The 17,451-nt window shown below is 49.3% G+C and overlaps 1 protein-coding gene across 2 annotated transcripts in view; it reads left to right on the top strand.

The window, feature by feature from the left end:
• The window catches only part of LOC134993038 (zinc finger protein 345-like), a 65,346-nt gene extending 54,539 nt beyond the window's left edge, over positions 1-10,807 (top strand). The window contains exon 6 of one of the 2 annotated variants that reach the window (XM_063950832.1): positions 9,155-10,807. In XM_063950832.1, the coding sequence (XP_063806902.1) occupies positions 9,155-10,806 (1,652 nt within the window). In that variant the 3' untranslated portion in view covers position 10,807. Of the gene's footprint in view, positions 1-9,151 lie in introns of both variants that reach the window. The other variant, XM_063950831.1, reaches the window with a different exon arrangement.
• The last annotated feature ends 6,644 nt before the right edge of the window (positions 10,808-17,451 follow it).

Below are 17,451 nucleotides of genomic sequence, written 5' to 3'. Positions count from 1 at the left end.
TCTGCCAATTCCACCGCATGACGTTGGGGCTCCTATGCGGTGGAATTGGCATGTCTCGAACTCTTCAGTCAGTTTTGGGTTCGCTCGGACCTAGACCCATGGGTTTTACAAATAGTATCCCATGGGTACAAGCTGGAGTTTTAAGATGTTTCCCTTCGCCGTTTTTTCAAATCGGCCTTACCAGCTTCTCTTCCGGACAGGGTGGTAGTTTGCGACGCAATACAAAAGTTGTGTCAAAATCAAGTTATCGTCATGGTTCCCCAGTCACAACAGGGAGAAGGTGTTTATTCGAGCCTGTTTGTGGTCCCGAAGCCGGACGGCTCGGTCAGACCAATCCTAAACCTGAAATCCCTAAATTTCTACCTAAAGAAATTCGAATTCAAGATGGAGTCTCTCGGAGCAGTCATCTCCAGTCTGGATGAAGGGGATTTTATGATGTCGGTGGACATAAAGGATGCCTACTTACATGTTCCCATTTATCCTCCGCATCAGGCTTACCTGAGGTTTGCAATTCAGGATTGTCATTACCAATTTCAAACGTTGCCGTTTGGTCTGTCCACGGCTCCGAGGATTTTCACCAAAGTGATGGCGGAGATGATGGTTCTCCTTCGCAAGCAAGGACCCATACTTGGACGATCTCCTGATAAAGGCGAGATCCAGGGACCAGTTGATGCAAAACGTTGCACTCTCCCTGACGGTTCTTCAGCAACATGGTTGGCCCCTAAACTTGCCAAAATCACAGTTGATTCCGACGACGCGGTTGTCGTTTTTGGAATGATATTGGACACAGAACTACAGAGTCTTTCTTCCAGTGGACAAGGCTCTGGAACTTCAGAGTCTGGGCAAACAAATTCTGAAACCAGCAAGTGTCAATCCATCAATGCATTTGGTTGCTGGGGAAGATGGTTGTGGCCTACGAGGCCATTCAGTTTGGCAGGTTCCATGCCAGAGTGTTCCAGTGGGACCTGTTGGACAAGTGTTCCGGGTCCCACCTACACATACACCGGAGGATAATCCTGTCTTCCAAGACCAGGGTATCAATCCTGTGATGGCTGCACAGCTCTCACCTCATAGAGGGGCGCAGGTTCGGGATACAGGACTGGATCCTGCTGACCACTGATGCAATCCTCCGAGGCTGGGGGGGCAGTCACAATGGGAGAAAACTTCCAAGGAAGATGGTCAAGTCAGGAAACTTGTTTCCACATAAATGTTCTGGAGTTGAGGGCCATTTACAACGGCCTTCTGCAAGCAGAACATCTTCGAGATCTGCCTGTACTGATCCAGTCGGACAATGTAACAGCAGTAGCGTACATAAACCATCAGGGCGGAACGAAAATCAGAGCGGCAATGGCAGAAGCCACAAGGATTTTCCGCTGGGCGGAAAAGCATACAAGCCCTCTGTCAGCGATCTTCATTCCAGCAGTGGACAACTGGGAAGCAGACTTCCTCAGCAGACACGATCTCCATCCAGGAGAGTGGGGCCTCCACCAGGATGTCTTCGCAGAGGTGACAAGTCGTTGGGGAGTTCCTCAAGTAGACATGAGGGCATCTTGTCTCAACAAGAAGCTTCAGAGATATTGTTTCAGGTCAAGGGACCCTCAAGCAATTGCAGTGGATGCACTGGTGACACCATGGGTGTTTCAGTCGGTGTATGTATTACCTTCACTTCCTCTCATTCCAAAGGTTCTAAAGATCATAAGAAGAACAAAGATCCGGGCGATCCTCATTGTCCCAGATTGGCCAAGGAGGGCTTGATATCCAGATCTTCAGGAATTACTCATAGGAGATCCCTGGCCTCTTCCTCTGCGCGAGGACCTGTTACAACAGGGGCCGTGCGTGTATCAGGACTTACCACAGCTACGTTTGACGGCATGGCGGTTGTGCGCAAAATCATAGACCGTAAGTGTATTCCCAGTGAAGTCATTCCCACAATTATTCAGGCCAGAAAAGGGGTAACGTCTAAACATTACCACCGTATTTGGAAAAAATATGTTTCTTGGTGAGAATCCAAGGGGGCTCCTACGGAAGAGTTTCGGCTAGGACGTTTTCTCCATTTTCTACAAGCAGGTGTGGATGCGGGCCTAAAATTGGGCTCAATTAAGGTACAGATTTCGACCTTATCGGTTTTCTTTCAGAAACAATTGGCCTCCCTTCCAGAAGGTCAGACTTTCGTGAAAGGCGTGTTGCACATCCAACCTTCATTTGTGCCTCCAGTTGCACCATGGGATCTTAATGTGGTCTTGCAGTTCCTTCAATCACATTGGTTTGAACCTTTACGGACGATGGAGTTGAAATTCCTCACCTGGAAAGTGGTCATCGCTGTTGGCCTTGGCATCTGCAAGGCGGATGTCTGAGTTAGCGGCCTTGTCTCACAAGAGCCCTTATTTGATCTTCCATGAAGATAGAGCTGAATTGAAGACACCTCAACAATTTCTACCGAAGGTGGTTTCCTCTTTCCACATGAAACAACCTATTGTGGTGCCTGTGGCTACTGACGCCTTCGCGGAGTCAAAATCTCTGGATGTGGTTAGAGCTTTGAAGATTTATGTCTCCAGAATGGCTCAGATTAGGAAAACAGAGGCTCTGTTTGTCCTGTATGCTCCCAGCAAGATTGGGTGTCCTGCTTCCAAGCAGATCATTGCACGCTGGATCTGTAACACGATTCAGCATGCTCAGTCCACTGCTGGATTGCCGTTACCGGAATCTGTGAAGGCCCATTCTACTAGAAAGGTGGGCTCATCCTGGGCGGCTGCCCGGGGGGTCTCGGCATTGCAACTTTCCCGAGCAGCTACTTGGTTGGGGTCAAACACATTAGCAAAGTTCTACAGTTTGACACCTCGGCCAATGAAGACCTTAAGTTTGGTCAGTCGGTGCTGCAGAGTCATCCGCACTCTCCCGCCCGTTTTAGAGCTTTGGTATAACCCTGTGGTTCTATGATGACCCCAGCATCCTCTAGGACGTATGAGAAAATAGGATTTTAATACCTACCGGTAAATCCTTTTCTCTTAGTCCGTAGAGGATGCTGGGCGCCCGTCCCAGTGCGTACTGTATCTGCAGTTATTAGTTGTGGTTACACACACGTTGTGTTACGTTATTGTCAGCATGTTGCTGCAATTGTTCATGCCGTTGGCTTGTGTTCTGTTGAATGCCACGTTCTGCGGCATTCTTGAGGTGTGAGCTGGTAAGAATCTCACCTTAGTTTAACAATAATTCCTTTCCTCGAAATGTCCGTCTCCCTGGGCACAGTTCCTATAACTGGAGTCTGGAGGAGGGGCATAGAGGGAGGAGCCAGTTAACACCCTTTCAAAGTCTTGAAGTGCCCATGTCTCCTGCGGATCCCGTCTATACCCCATGGTTCTATGATGACCCCAGCATCCTCTACGGACTAAGAGAAAAGGATTTACCGGTAGGTATTAAAATCCTATTTTCTCTAACATCCACAAGGGATATTGGGGACTTTGTACGATGGGGTATAGATGGGGTCCAAAGGAGCCGGTGTACTTTAGATTTCTTCCACTGGGTGTGCTTTCTTCCTCCCCTCTATGCCCCCTCCTGCAGCCAGTTTAGAACAGTGTGCCCTCAGGAGAGGATGCCACTCTGGAGCTCCAGAGGATTTTTCCTCCGTTTATTTTAAACGTTGTTATTGTCGGTATACTGTTTGGGCAACAGTATAACAGTATACCTGCACTGAGGGAGTTGGGGGAGTGGGGGCGGTTACCGGTCTCTTCAGGCGTCAGAGCCGCTTCCCCGCTGCAGGACCACCGTACTGAGAGGTTGTTGGTACAGCAGGGCATTGTGCATTAGCAAACGCAATCGCAGCACGTCACACACCCTTAACAATGCCGGGAGGTGAGAAGAGTGGCGAGTACAAACCGGGGGCCCCGCTAGGGAGGTCCCCCGGCTCTTGCTGCAGCGCGATCACAGGAGCGGCATACGGACGCTGTACGGAGGGATACGCTATAGCCCCCTGTGTACACTGGCAGCGGTGGTGGAAACAGGCATTCATGTTACATTTTACACCTGTTAGGAGACATTTGCCAGTATAAATGTATAGCTCTGCCGCCATTACAGGGGGCGGAGCTTCCTTAGAGCGGGACCAGTGGCGTTTTGGCGCCTTCCTCTGCTTACAGCTGCAGCAGGAAGGACACACAGCCCCTCCAGACACTCAGGACACACAGGAAACTGGTACAGGGGTGTAAATAAGGGGGAGAGACGCTATTATACACACTATAGTGTCCTGAAAAGGCTGTGGGTAAGGGTGGTTAGGGTTAGGCTGTGGGTAAGGGTGGTTAGGGTTAGGCTGTGGGTAAGGGGGGTTAGGGTTAGGCTGTGGGTAAGGGGGGTTAGGCTGTGGGTAAGGGTGGTTAGGGTTAGGCTGTGGGTAAGGGGGGTTAGGGTTAGGCTGTGGGTAAGGGGGGTTAGGGTTGGGCTGTGGGTAAGGGTGGTTAGGGTTGGGCTGTGGGTAAGGGTGGTTAGGGTTGGGCTGTGGGTAAGGGGGGTTGGGTTAGGCTGTGGGTAAGTGGGGTTAGGGTTGGGCTGTGGGTAAGGGGGGCTAGGGTTGGGCTGTGGGTAGGGGGGGTTATGGTTAGGCTGTGGGTAAGGGGGGTTAGGGTTAGGCTGTGGGTAAGGGGGGTTAGGGTTAGGCTGTGGGTAAGGGGGGTTAGGCTGTGGGTAAGGGGGGTTAGGTTTAGGCTGTGGGTAAGGGGGGTTAGGGTTAGGCTGTGGGTAAGGGGGGTTAGGTTTAGGCACTGCTGGGGGGAGGTTAGGTTGTGGGTAAGGGGGGTTAGGTTTAGGCTCTGCTGGGGGGAGGTTAGGGTTAGACTATGGGTAAGGGGGGTTAGGTTTAGGCATTGCTGGGGGGAGGTTAGGGTTAGGTTGTGGGTAAGGGGGGTTAGGTTTAGGCTCTGCTGGGGGGAGGTTAGGGTTAGACTATGGGTAAGGGGGGTTAGGTTTAGGCATTGCTGGGGGGAGGTTATGGTTAGGCTGTGGGTAAGGGGGGTTAGGGTTAGGCACTGCTGGGGGGAGGTAAGGGTTAGGCAGTGGGTAAGGGGGTTAGGTGTCGGCAGTGCTGGGGGGAGGTTAGGGTTAGGCTGTGAGTGGGAGGGTTAGGTGTCGGCAGTGCTGCGATTGGGATGCCGGTGTGTCTTCTCATTTCTAGCCTTATATGATGTTGCCCGGGCTCAGATCACTTGTATAAATGCTTTTGACTGAAGAAGTAGCGGGTGCACCACAGGTAGCAGCAGTGCCTGCACAATTGATTCATGTTATAGTCTCATAGATCCTTAGCTTGGTCTATTTGTGAATGGCGCTGGGAATATCAGGGAAACTTACTGTAGTGGATGCCTGAAACAACCACTGAGGTCGGGCTACAAGCCCATGACACTCCCAGAAGACACACAAGGCATGCAAGGAAAGCCACCACCCAAGTTCAGCCACCCGCTCCTAGGCTACTTACCCTACCCCACAGCACTTACGCTGTCACCGGCGCTCACCTCCCGCCCGCAGCACAGCGTAGAGCAGCCGTAGAGCCGTCTTCATTCTCTGCCCGGCCCCCATGTGAATCCGCGGCTGCATGTGACCAGGAGGGGGAGGCACCACCAGAGGACTGGTAGTGGTAAGGCTCCACCTCCTCTTTACAGGCAGGAAGCGCAGTTAATTGAGAGCCATGAATTGGCTGCAGCGGAGCGCGTCCTCGGGGATCCACACGTTTTTGAAAAGTGAGTCCCCGTCCTCCGATCTGGGTAAAATACGCGCTATAGAGCGTATTTGCAAACACTGTGTATATGTGTGTGTATGTATGTGTATATATTTTATTAAGCAACAATGTGGGTCATTCCGAGTTGTTTGCAAGCAGCTTTCGTTCGCTGCGCAGCGATCATGCAAAAAAATCGGCACTTCTGCGCATGCGTATGCGGTGCAATGCGCACGCACGGCGTTCTTTAACAACGATTGATGTCGTTTCACACAAGGTATAGCGACACTTTTCAGTCGCACTGCTGGCCGCAGAGTGATTGACAGGAAGAGGGCATTACTGGGTGTCAACTGACCGTTTTCGGGGAGTGTTCAAAAAAACGCAGGCATGCCAGGAAAAATGCAGGTGTAGCTGGCCGAACGCAGGGCGTGTTTGTGACATCAAAACAGGAACTGAACAGTCTGAAGTGATCGCAAGCTAAGACTGCACAAAAAAATATTGTAGCCGCGCTGCGTTCCTTTCGAACGCACTTCTGCTAAGCTAACATAAACTCCCAGAGAGTGGCGGCTTAGCGTTTGCACGGCTGCTAAAAACAGCTAGCGAATGAACAACTCGGAATGAGGGCCAATGTGTATAGTGTATTTGAATTGTATTTAAGGTGGAATGCACTTGTTTGTGTGTCCCAGGAGGGGGGAATCCATTACTGTGTAGGCCAGGCATGTCCAAACTGCTGCCCTCCAGCTGTTGAGAAACTACACATCCCAGCATGCCCTGACACAGCTTTAGCATTCTCTGACAGCAAAACTGTCAGGGCATGCTGGGATATGTAGTTTCACAACAGCTGGAGGGCCGCAATTTGGACATGCCTGGTGTAGGCTGGTGGATTCCCCCAGTACTTTCCCCCCAAAATGGAATGCCTTCCTCTCTAGCCTCCCACATGGAAGTATCATGAGGAGAGAGAGGAGCAGCTCAGCTTTAAAACAAGCTGAGTGGTTTTCTGGAGCTCCTTAGGGATCACCTTTGGTGGGCAGGAAAGCCTGACCTGGGATCTAGGCTGCCCATCTCTGGAGCCCAATTTTAGACTGGAGATGGTGAGCTGGGTACCCGGGCAGATTCCTGAAAGTAGTTTAGATGGGAAAACTTCCCCCAGCCTAGACTGAGCGTCACCAGGGTGGATACCAACCCTCCAGGATGGGACGGTCAAAGGAGAGCGACTACTCCCCACCGTCCGTAGAGGACAATGATAGCTGTGCATGTGGCCAAGGCATGCACATCACATGGGTAAACAATGATTGGTTGAGAACAGCACGGTGGACTTGCCCCCTGTGGTATGTGTATTGGCGTAAGATAAAAAGAAGAGGCCTGTTAGCCTCCAGAGGTATTATACTATTTTCACTCTGCTGTAAACATCTTGCTGTATTGCTGTTGCCACTAGCAATAGGGAACAGTCTTTTTTAAGACTGGGTGAATAAACATCTGCCTCAAGATGACCGCTTCATCTTGTGATCTGCAGTGCTATGCCAAACATAGTTCCGTTTTCCGGTTGTCCAGGGTGCACTCAGCGTCTCCAAGCTTCGCCTCCCGCCAGCTACTGTGCAGAGGCCAAGTCCAGCGACTAGTGGTGATTCGTCGACACCACACAGGTGTGGAAAGATAGCGTGTAGACACATACAGAGCAGTACCATGGTTCCAGACTCCATAGCGACAAGGATTCTGGTGGTGGCAGTGTAGTACCTGCCCATTACGCAGTGGGTGGAGTCAGTAATAGGCGGTTACTAATGGTAATTGGGAATCCCCTAATTGGCCAGATCCCGTGTGACCTAAACATCCATTCTGTGACTGGAGCAGGACGCAAGGCAGGGTGAGGGCTTTCGTACAGAAGCATCCAGTCACAGAAATTGCTGGCATAGCGGTGGGATAATCCTAGGTGGCTTTTCGGTCACCTGATTGGAGAAGCCGAGTTAGGAGAGGAGTAACTGCACTGCAGGAGAACGCACAAGATGGCGGTCTTCAGTGGAATGTCAAAGGACGATCTGGAGATCGTGTATCAGGAGAAGGGTGTGGATATCCCTTTCAATGTGTCCAGAAGCATCATGAGGGCGGCACTCGTGAGCTTGGCGGAGTCCCGCTGGGCGGAGGTAGAGTACTAAGGGCGTTGGCATTGAAGAGGGCGGCCTACCAGTGGACCTTTGTACAGAACCGGTGAGACCCACAAGCCCCAGCCTCTCTATTAGCAGCAGCCATGTTTCATACCTAGCAGGGCCGGAGGTCCAACGTCCCAGGTGGGGCGACACGGATACCTTAGCAGATCGGCTAGTGGAATTTGGAGAAAGGGCAACGGAGCAAGAGTGCTTGATCATCACCTCACTTCCCAATATCACTGCCGGGCTCCGGTGACTGTGCGCAGCCTGTTCTGCCCCCAGCAGTAGCGGAAGAGCCAGTGCTCCCACCTGAGGCAAAAGTGCCTCCAAGTCAGCTATCCGGAGCGTGCAGGAAAGACTGGGCACACTTAGCTCCAGAATACAGCCCGTGGCTTCAGCTGCGTCACTAGGCTGCGGCAGTGAACGGTGCCCGGACTGAGCGGAGTGAGCGGCTTTAGGGCAGGAGAAGTGGGGGACTTAATAGATTGTTTCTTGCCTCCAGTGGTGGCCGACAGCTATCAGGTAGGGTAGATAAGAAGCCACGTAGTAATAAAAGCTCCAGAAAGCATGTCTGGATGGACTCAGGCCCCTCTTATTTATTATTTTATATACTAACAGGGGTGACAGGTGTGGTACATCCCTGCAAAGGCAGATCCAATCTCTTTCTCATCAGACTCTGCTGTCTTCCCTGCAATCTCACTCAGATGTTCACTGCTGCCAGTAGCACACGTATGAGAAGCAGAAGTATGGCGGCAGCTGTATAGATCCTGATATGTAATTCTCTATATCATACTTACTGTACACACATCATCCTTATTACTATTGAGAGAATAGAGGTAAGACACTGATGATGGGGGGTGTAAAAGTGGATTATAACCTGGAAGATGATGATGATTACAGGGTATTATATGGTGTATTGCATGTAAGTTACCTTGTTCCACACGTACTCTGCTGTAGCAATATACCTTATATAAGGGTGAGCAACACATGTACAGGCTTACCAGCATATGAGCACACACATAAAGGAATGCTACCTTACCAATGCTTCCAGGAGTAACGTTAGGAGACATTTCTCTGATCCATCAGCTCATATGACTGATGTTATTGTTCATCTAGAATCTCCAATTCATACGATGTGTTCCCCATCCATTGTTTTACATTGGTGCTGACATAGGACTTGGCGAGTGACTACATCTCCATCTATACTTCATGGTTAGTTACAAGTACAAGAGAGAGAGATATCTAAGTCTTATTATAATATTACATTTGTTATTGTGTGTTCTCATTTTTGTATTTCCATAATGTATTTTATTTCCAGCAGATGGACACACAAGCAGGAATATCTCTGAAGGACGTCTAATGTTATCCCCGGATTGTGACATAAAAGATAATGACAGTAGACAGGATTCTCCAGGAGATAACCCCATTACCCCAATTATACATCCAGCTCTATCATCTGATCCCCCTGATCCTGGGAAATGTTCTCCTGATCACTCTGATATTGGAGCATTTGTTACAGCTCTGAGAGTAGATACAGTGTTTCCCTGTTCTATAGATGCCAAATGTTTTACACAGAACACAAAGCTTATTACCCATCAGCCAGCTAAGGCAGCTGAGAGGCAATTTCCATGTTCTGAGTGTGGAAAATGTTTTACATATAAATCATATCTTGTTAGACATCAGAGACGTCACACAGGTGAGAGGCCATTTCCATGTTCTGACTGTGGAAAATGTTTTACTTGGAAATCATGTCTTGTTACACATCAGCAAAGTCACACAGGTGAGAAGCCATTTCCATGTTCTGAGTGTGGGAAATGTTTTGGCCGGAAATCACAACTTGTTAAACATCAGAGAACTCACACAGGTGAGGGGCCATTTCCATGTTCTGACTGTGGAAAATGTTTTACTTGGAAATCATGTCTTGTTAGACATCAGCAAAGTCACACAGGTGAGAAGCCATTTCCATGTTCTGAGTGTGGGAAATGTTTTGGCCGGAAATCACATCTTGTTATACATCAGAGAACTCACACAGGTGAGAGGCTATTTCCATGTTCTGAGTGTGGGAAATGTTTTGCCCGGAAATCACATCTTGTTATACATCAGAGAAGTCACACAGGGGAGAAGCCATTTCTATGTTCTGAGTGTGGGAAATGTTTTGCAGTCAAACCAGAGCTTGTTAGACATCAGAGAAGTCACACAGGTGAGAAGCCGTTTCCATGTTCTGAGTGTGGGAAATGTTTTGCAGTCAAACCAGAGCTTGTTAGACATCAGAGAAGTCACACAGGTGAGAAGCCGTTTCCATGTTCTGAGTGTGGGAAATGTTTTGCAGACAAATCACATCTTGTTATACATCAGAGAAGTCACACAGGTGAGAAGCCATTTTCTTGCTCTGAGTGTGAGAAATGTTTTTCACGGAAATCACATCTTGTTGATCATCAGCGAAGTCACACAGGTGAGAAGCCATTTCCATGTCCTGAGTGTGGGAAATGTTTTGCAGACAAATTACAACTTGTTAGCCATCAGAGAAGTCACACAGGTGAGAAGCCATTTTCTTGCTCTGAGTGTGAGAAATGTTTTGCCCAGAAATCACAACTTGTTAGACATCAGCTAAGTCACACAGGTGAGAGGCCATTTCCATGTTCTGAGTGTGGGAAATGTTTTACATATAAATCAGATCTTGTTAAACATCAGAGAAGTCACACAGGTGAGAAGCCATATTCTTGCTCTGAGTGTGGGAAATGTGTTACATACAAATCAGATCTTGTTATACATCACAGAAGTCACACAGGTGAGAAGCCATTTCCATGTTCTGAGTGTGGGAAATGTTTTGGCCGGAAATCAGATCTTGTTATACATCAGAGAACTCACACAGGTGAGAGGCTATTTCCATGTTCTGACTGTGGGAAATGTTTTAGACAGAAATCACATCTTGTTACACACCAGAGAAATCACACAGGTGAGAAGCCATTTTAATCTTCTGGAGTATACTTATTATTGCCATGCGTTGTTCTTCAAGGTTCTTATCCTATGTCCTGTGCTTTTTGCAATATACATGTAACCACTGGGTGAAATAATCAGCTGTCATGCCCTCATCTACCACTGCCTACAGATGGTCTGTCTTTTGTTCTGGGTACTGAGAACCCAGTACCAATCCTAAATGTCTAGCTGAGCTCCAGGTGTGGGTGTTGCCAGCGGGCTGTGACTTAATCCAGGTGAAACAGGTCCTTATGCTAGCTCACCAACAAAGGACAGGGCTACAGCTCAGCTTTGTTACCAACCAGACTTACGCTTGGGGGTTCAGGTTTACATAATGCTGATCCTGTGCAGAATCTTGGTGTCCTGGATGGTAGAGTGACACTTAGACATCAGGTATCTGCCACAATCAGATCCTCATCTGAGGAACATAGTCAGACTCCAGCACTTATTTCCCTCAGAAGATCTACCTACAGTCATACATGCACTTTTATCATCACACATAGACTACTGCAATATCCTCTACCTGGGTCTCCCAGCAAAAGAATTGCACCGCTTGTAGCTTGTAGAGAATGCAGCAGCCAGGCTGTTACCTAACCAGCCCGTTCCTGCCACATAACACCCATTCTCTACTCCCTTCACCGGCTGCCTGTAAGATGGTGACTCTGGGCCTAATTCAGGTTGGACTACAGTGTGTGATCCAAACGGAATTATTGAGAAAAACTTGCGGACGCATGCGCAGCGCCCGTCCTGCGTATGCACCTGCATTCTCTACAGGGGGCTGTAGGAAATGTGATTGCTACTTGTTAAACAGGCAGAGGCGGTCACGGGGTGGGGGGTAAAGCTCCATTTCCAGTGAGAAGATGGAGCGTTACAAGTGCGGTGTTGCGAGAAAGGGAGGCGGACAAACGGTCATGTTCACTGTGGCTGCATGGCATCACACGCAGCCATCGCAATCTAGAAGAACGCGGTGGGGATCCTGCAGGCACAGCTAAGCTGGCAGGATGCTTCACTAGTTTCTAAGATGAAGCAGAAATTGTGGAGCGATCGCAATTTCTGCTTCATAAAGGGGGGAGGCGCCGGTCAGCATACTAGGCTGCCTCGCCCTGCGATGGGCGGCCCCCAGCACGCTAGAAAAAGGATTGCTAATTAACAGCATCTGCTATCCTTACTGACTTACTGTAGGCCCCTATTACATAATCTTACTGACTCTCCCAGCCCTACATGACCAGGGTCCATGTACCAGAAGCAGCTTCTGCCTCCTTACTGACTTACTGTAGGCCCCTATTACACAATCTTACTGAATCTCCCAGCCCTACATGACCAGGGTCCATGTACCAGAAGCAGCTTCTGCCTCCTTACTGACTTACTGTAGGCCCCTATTACACAATCTTACTGAATCTCCCAGCCCTACATGACCAGGGTCCATGTACCAGAAGCAGCTTCTGCCTCCTTACTGACTTACTGTAGGCCCCTATTACACAATCTTACTGACTCTCCCAGCCCTACATGACCAGGGTCCATGTACCAGAAGCAGCTTCTGCTTCCTTACTGACTTACTGTAGGCCCCTATTACATAATCTTACTGACTCTCCCAGCCCTACATGACCAGGGTCCATGTACCAGAAGCAGCTTCTGCCTCCTTACTGACTTACTGTAGGCCCCTATTACATAATCTTACTGACTCTCCCAGCCCTACATGACCAGGGTCCATGTACCAGAAGCAGCTTCTGCCTCCTTACTGACTTACTGTAGACCCCTATTACACAATCTTACTGACTCTCCCAGCCCTACATGACCAGGGTCCATGTACCAGAAGCAGCTTCTGCCTCCTTACTGACTTACTGTAGGCCCCTATTACATAATCTTACTGACTCTCCCAGCCCTACATGACCGGGGTCCATGTACCAGAAGCAGCTTCTGCCTCCTTACTGACTTACTGTAGGCCCCTATTACATAATCTTACTGACTCTCCCAGCCCTACATGACCGGGGTCCATGTACCAGAAGCTGCTTCTGCCTCCTTACTGACTTACTGTAGGCCCCTATTACATAATCTTACTGACTCTCCCAGCCCTACATGACCGGGGTCCATGTACCAGAAGCAGCTTCTGCCTCCTTACTGACTTACTGTAGGCCCCTATTACATAATCTTACTGACTCTCCCAGCCCTACATGACCAGGGTCCATGTACCAGAAGCAGCTTCTGCCTCCTTACTGACTTACTGTAGGCCCCTATTACATAATCTTACTGACTCTCCCAGCCCTACATGACCAGGGTCCATGTACCAGAAGCAGCTTCTGCCTCCTTACTGACTTACTGTAGGCCCCTATTACATAATCTTACTGACTCTCCCAGCCCTACATGACCAGGGTCCATGTACCAGAAGCAGCTTCTGCCTCCTTACTGACTTACTGTAGTCCCCTATTACATAATCTTACTGACTCTCCCAGCCCTACATGACCAGGGTCCATGTACCAGAAGCAGCTTCTGCCTCCTTACTGACTTACTGTAGTCCCCTATTACATAATCTTACTGACTCTCCCAGCCCTACATGACCAGGGTCCATGTACCAGAAGCAGCTTCTGCCTCCTTACTGACTTACTGTAGTCCCCTATTACATAATCTTACTGACTCTTCCAGCCCTACATGTCCAGGGTCCATGTTACCAGAAGCAGCTTCTGCCTCCTTACTGACTTACTGTAGGGCCCTATTACATAATCTTACTGACTCTCCCAGCCCTACATGACCAGGGTCCATGTACCAGAAGCAGCTTCTGCCTCCTTACTGACTTACTGTAGGCACCTATTACATAATCTTACTGACTCTCCCAGCCCTACATGACCAGGGTCCATGTACCAGAAGCAGCTTCTGCCTCCTTACTGACTTACTGTAGTTCCCTATTACAGAATCTTACTGACTCTCCCAGCCCTACATGACCAGGGTCCATGTACCAGAAGCAGCTTCTGCCTCCGTACTGACTTACTGTAGGCCCCTATTGCATAATCTTACTGACTCTCCCAGCCCTACATGACCAGGGTCCATGTACCAGAAGCAGCTTCTGCCTCCGTACTGACTTACTGTAGGCCCCTATTGCATAATCTTACTGACTCTCCCAGCCCTACATGACCAGGGTCCATGTACCAGAAGCAGCTTCTGCCTCCGTACTGACTTACTGTAGGCCCCTATTACATAATCTTACTGACTCTCCCAGCCCTACATGACCAGGGTCCATGTACCAGAAGCAGCTTCTGCCTCCTTACTGACTTACTGTAGGCCCCTATTACACAATCTTACTGACTCTCCCAGCCCTACATGACCAGGGTCCATGTACCAGAAGCAGCTTCTGCCTCCTTACTGACTTACTGTAGGCCCCTATTACACAATCTTACTGAATCTCCCAGCCCTACATGACCAGTGTCCATGTACCAGAAGCAGCTTCTGCCTCCTTACTGACTTACTGTAGGCCCCTATTACACAATCTTACTGACTCTCCCAGCCCTACATGACCAGGGTCCATGTACCAGAAGCAGCTTCTGCTTCCTTACTGACTTACTGTAGGCCCCTATTACATAATCTTACTCTCCCAGCCCTACATGACCAGGGTCCATGTACCAGAAGCAGCTTCTGCCTACTTACTGTAGGCCCCTATTACATAATCTTACTGACTCTCCCAGCCCTACATGACCAGGGTCCATGTACCAGAAGCAGCTTCTGCCTCCTTACTGACTTACTGTAGGCCCCTATTACATAATCTTACTGACTCTCCCAGCCCTACATGACCAGGGTCCATGTACCAGAAGCAACTTCTGCCTCCTTACTGACTTACTGTAGGCACCTATTACATAATCTTACTGACTCTCCCAGCCCTACATGACCAGGGTCCATGTACCAGAAGCAGCTTCTGCCTCCTTACTGACTTACTGTAGGCCCCTATTACATAATCTTACTGACTCTCCCAGCCCTACATGACCAGGGTCCATGTACCAGAAGCAGCTTCTGCCTCCTTACTGACTTACTGTAGGCACCTATTACATAATCTTACTGACTCTCCCAGCCCTACATGACCAGGGTCCATGTACCAGAAGCAGCTTCTGCCTCCTTGCTGACTTACTGTAGGCCCCTATTACATAATCTTACTGACTCTCCCAGCCCTACATGACCAGGGTCCATGTACCAGAAGCAGCTTCTGTCTCCTTGCTGACTTACTGTAGGCCCCTATTACATAATCTTACTGACTCTCCCAGCCCTACATGACCAGGGTCCATGTACCAGAAGCAGCTTCTGCCTCCTTACTGACTTACTGTAGTCCTCTATTACATAATCTTACTGACTCTCCCAGCCCTACATGACCAGGGCCCATGTACCAGAAGCAGCTTCTGCCTCCTTACTGACTTACTGTAGGCCCCTATTACACAATCTTACTGACTCTCCCAGCCCTACATGACCAGGGTCCATGTACCAGAAGCAGCTTCTGCCTCCTTACTGACTTACTGTAGTCCCCTATTACATAATCTTACTGACTCTCCCAGCCCTACATGACCAGGGCCCATGTACCAGAAGCAGCTTCTGCCTCCTTACTGACTTACTGTAGGCCCCTATTACACAATCTTACTGACTCTCCCAGCCCTACATGACCAGGGTCCATGTACCAGAAGCAGCTTCTGCCTCCTTACTGACTTACTGTAGGCCCCTATTACACAATCTTACTGACTCTCCCAGCCCTACATGACCAGGGTCCATGTACCAGAAGCAGCTTCTGCCTCCTTACTCACTTACTGTAGTCCCCTATTACATAATCTTACTGACTCTCCCAGCCCTACATGACCAGGGTCCATGTACCAGAAGCAGCTTCTGCCTCCTTACTCACTTACTGTAGTCCCCTATTACATAATCTTACTGACTCTCCCAGCCCTACATGACCAGGGTCCATGTACCAGAAGCAGCTTCTGCCTCCTTACTGACTTACTGTAGGCCCCTATTACATAATCTTACTGACTCTTCCAGCCCTACATGTCCAGGGTCCATGTTACCAGAAGCAGCTTCTGCCTCCTTACTGACTTACTGTAGGGCCCTATTACATAATCTTACTGACTCTCCCAGCCCTACATGACCAGGGTCCATGTACCAGAAGCAGCTTCTGCCTCCTTACTGACTTACTGTAGGGCCCTATTACATAATCTTACTGACTCTCCCAGCCCTACATGACCAGGGTCCATGTACCAGAAGCAGCTTCTGCCTCCGTACTGACTTACTGTAGGCCCCTATTACATAATCTTACTGACTCTCCCAGCCCTACATGACCAGGGTCCATGTACCAGAAGCAGCTTCTGCCTCCGTACTGACTTACTGTAGGCCCCTATTACATAATCTTACTGACTCTCCCAGCCCTACATGACCAGGGTCCATGTACCAGAAGCAGCTTCTGCCTCCTTACTGACCTTACTGTAGTCCCCTATTACACAATCTTACTGACTCTCCCAGCCCTACATGACCAGGGTCCATGTGCCAGAAGCAGCTTCTGCCTCCTTACTGACTTACTGTAGGCCCCTATTACACAATCTTACTGACTCTCCCAGCCCTACATGACCAGGGTCCATGTACCAGAAGCAGCTTCTGCCTCCTTACTGACTTACTGTAGGCCCCTATTACACAATCTTACTGAATCTCCCAGCCCTACATGACCAGGGTCCATGTACCAGAAGCAGCTTCTGCCTCCTTACTGACTTACTGTAGGGCCCTATTACATAATCTTACTGACTCTCCCAGCCCTACATGACCAGGGTCCATGTACCAGAAGCAGCTTCTGCCTCCTTACTCATTTACTGTAGGCCCCTATTACATAATCTTACTGACTCTCCCAGCCCTACATGACCAGGGTCCATGTACCAGAAGCAGCCTCTGCCTCCGTACTGACTTACTGTAGGCCCCTATTGCATAATCTTACTGACTCTCCCAGCCCTACATGACCAGGGTCCATGTACCAGAAGCAGCTTCTGCCTCCTTACTGACTTACTGTAGGCCCCTATTACATAATCTTACTGACTCTCCCAGCCCTACATGACCAGGGTCCATGTACCAGAAGCAGCTTCTGCCTCCGTACTGACTTACTGTAGGCCCCTATTACACAATCTTACTGACTCTCCCAGCCCTACATGACCAGGGTCCATGTACCAGAAGCAGCTTCTGCCTCCTTGCTGACTTACTGTAGGCCCCTATTACATAATCTTACTGACTCTCCCAGCCCTACATGACCAGGGTCCATGTACCAGAAGCAGCTTCTGCCTCCTTACTGACTTACTGTAGTCCCCTATTACATAATCTTACTGACTCTCCCAGCCCTACATGACCAGGGTCCATGTACCAGAAGCAGCTTCTGCCTCCTTACTTACTGTAGTCCCCTATTACATAATCTTACTGACTCTCCCAGCCCTACATGACCAGGGTCCATGTACCAGAAGCAGCTTCTGCCTCCTTACTCACTTACTGTAGTCCCCTATTACATAATCTTACTGACTCTCCCAGCCCTACATGACCAGGGTCCATGTACCAGAAGCAGCTTCTGCCTCCTTACTGACTTACTGTAGGCCCCTATTACATAATCTTACTGACTCTTCCAGCCCTACATGTCCAGGGTCCATGTTA

This window comes from Pseudophryne corroboree, unplaced genomic scaffold (assembly GCF_028390025.1).
Source record: "Pseudophryne corroboree isolate aPseCor3 unplaced genomic scaffold, aPseCor3.hap2 scaffold_1234, whole genome shotgun sequence".
Classification (NCBI taxonomy): domain Eukaryota; kingdom Metazoa; phylum Chordata; class Amphibia; order Anura; family Myobatrachidae; genus Pseudophryne; species Pseudophryne corroboree.
Note: the sequence above shows the minus strand (reverse complement) of the source record. Positions and strands in the feature narration are given on the sequence as shown.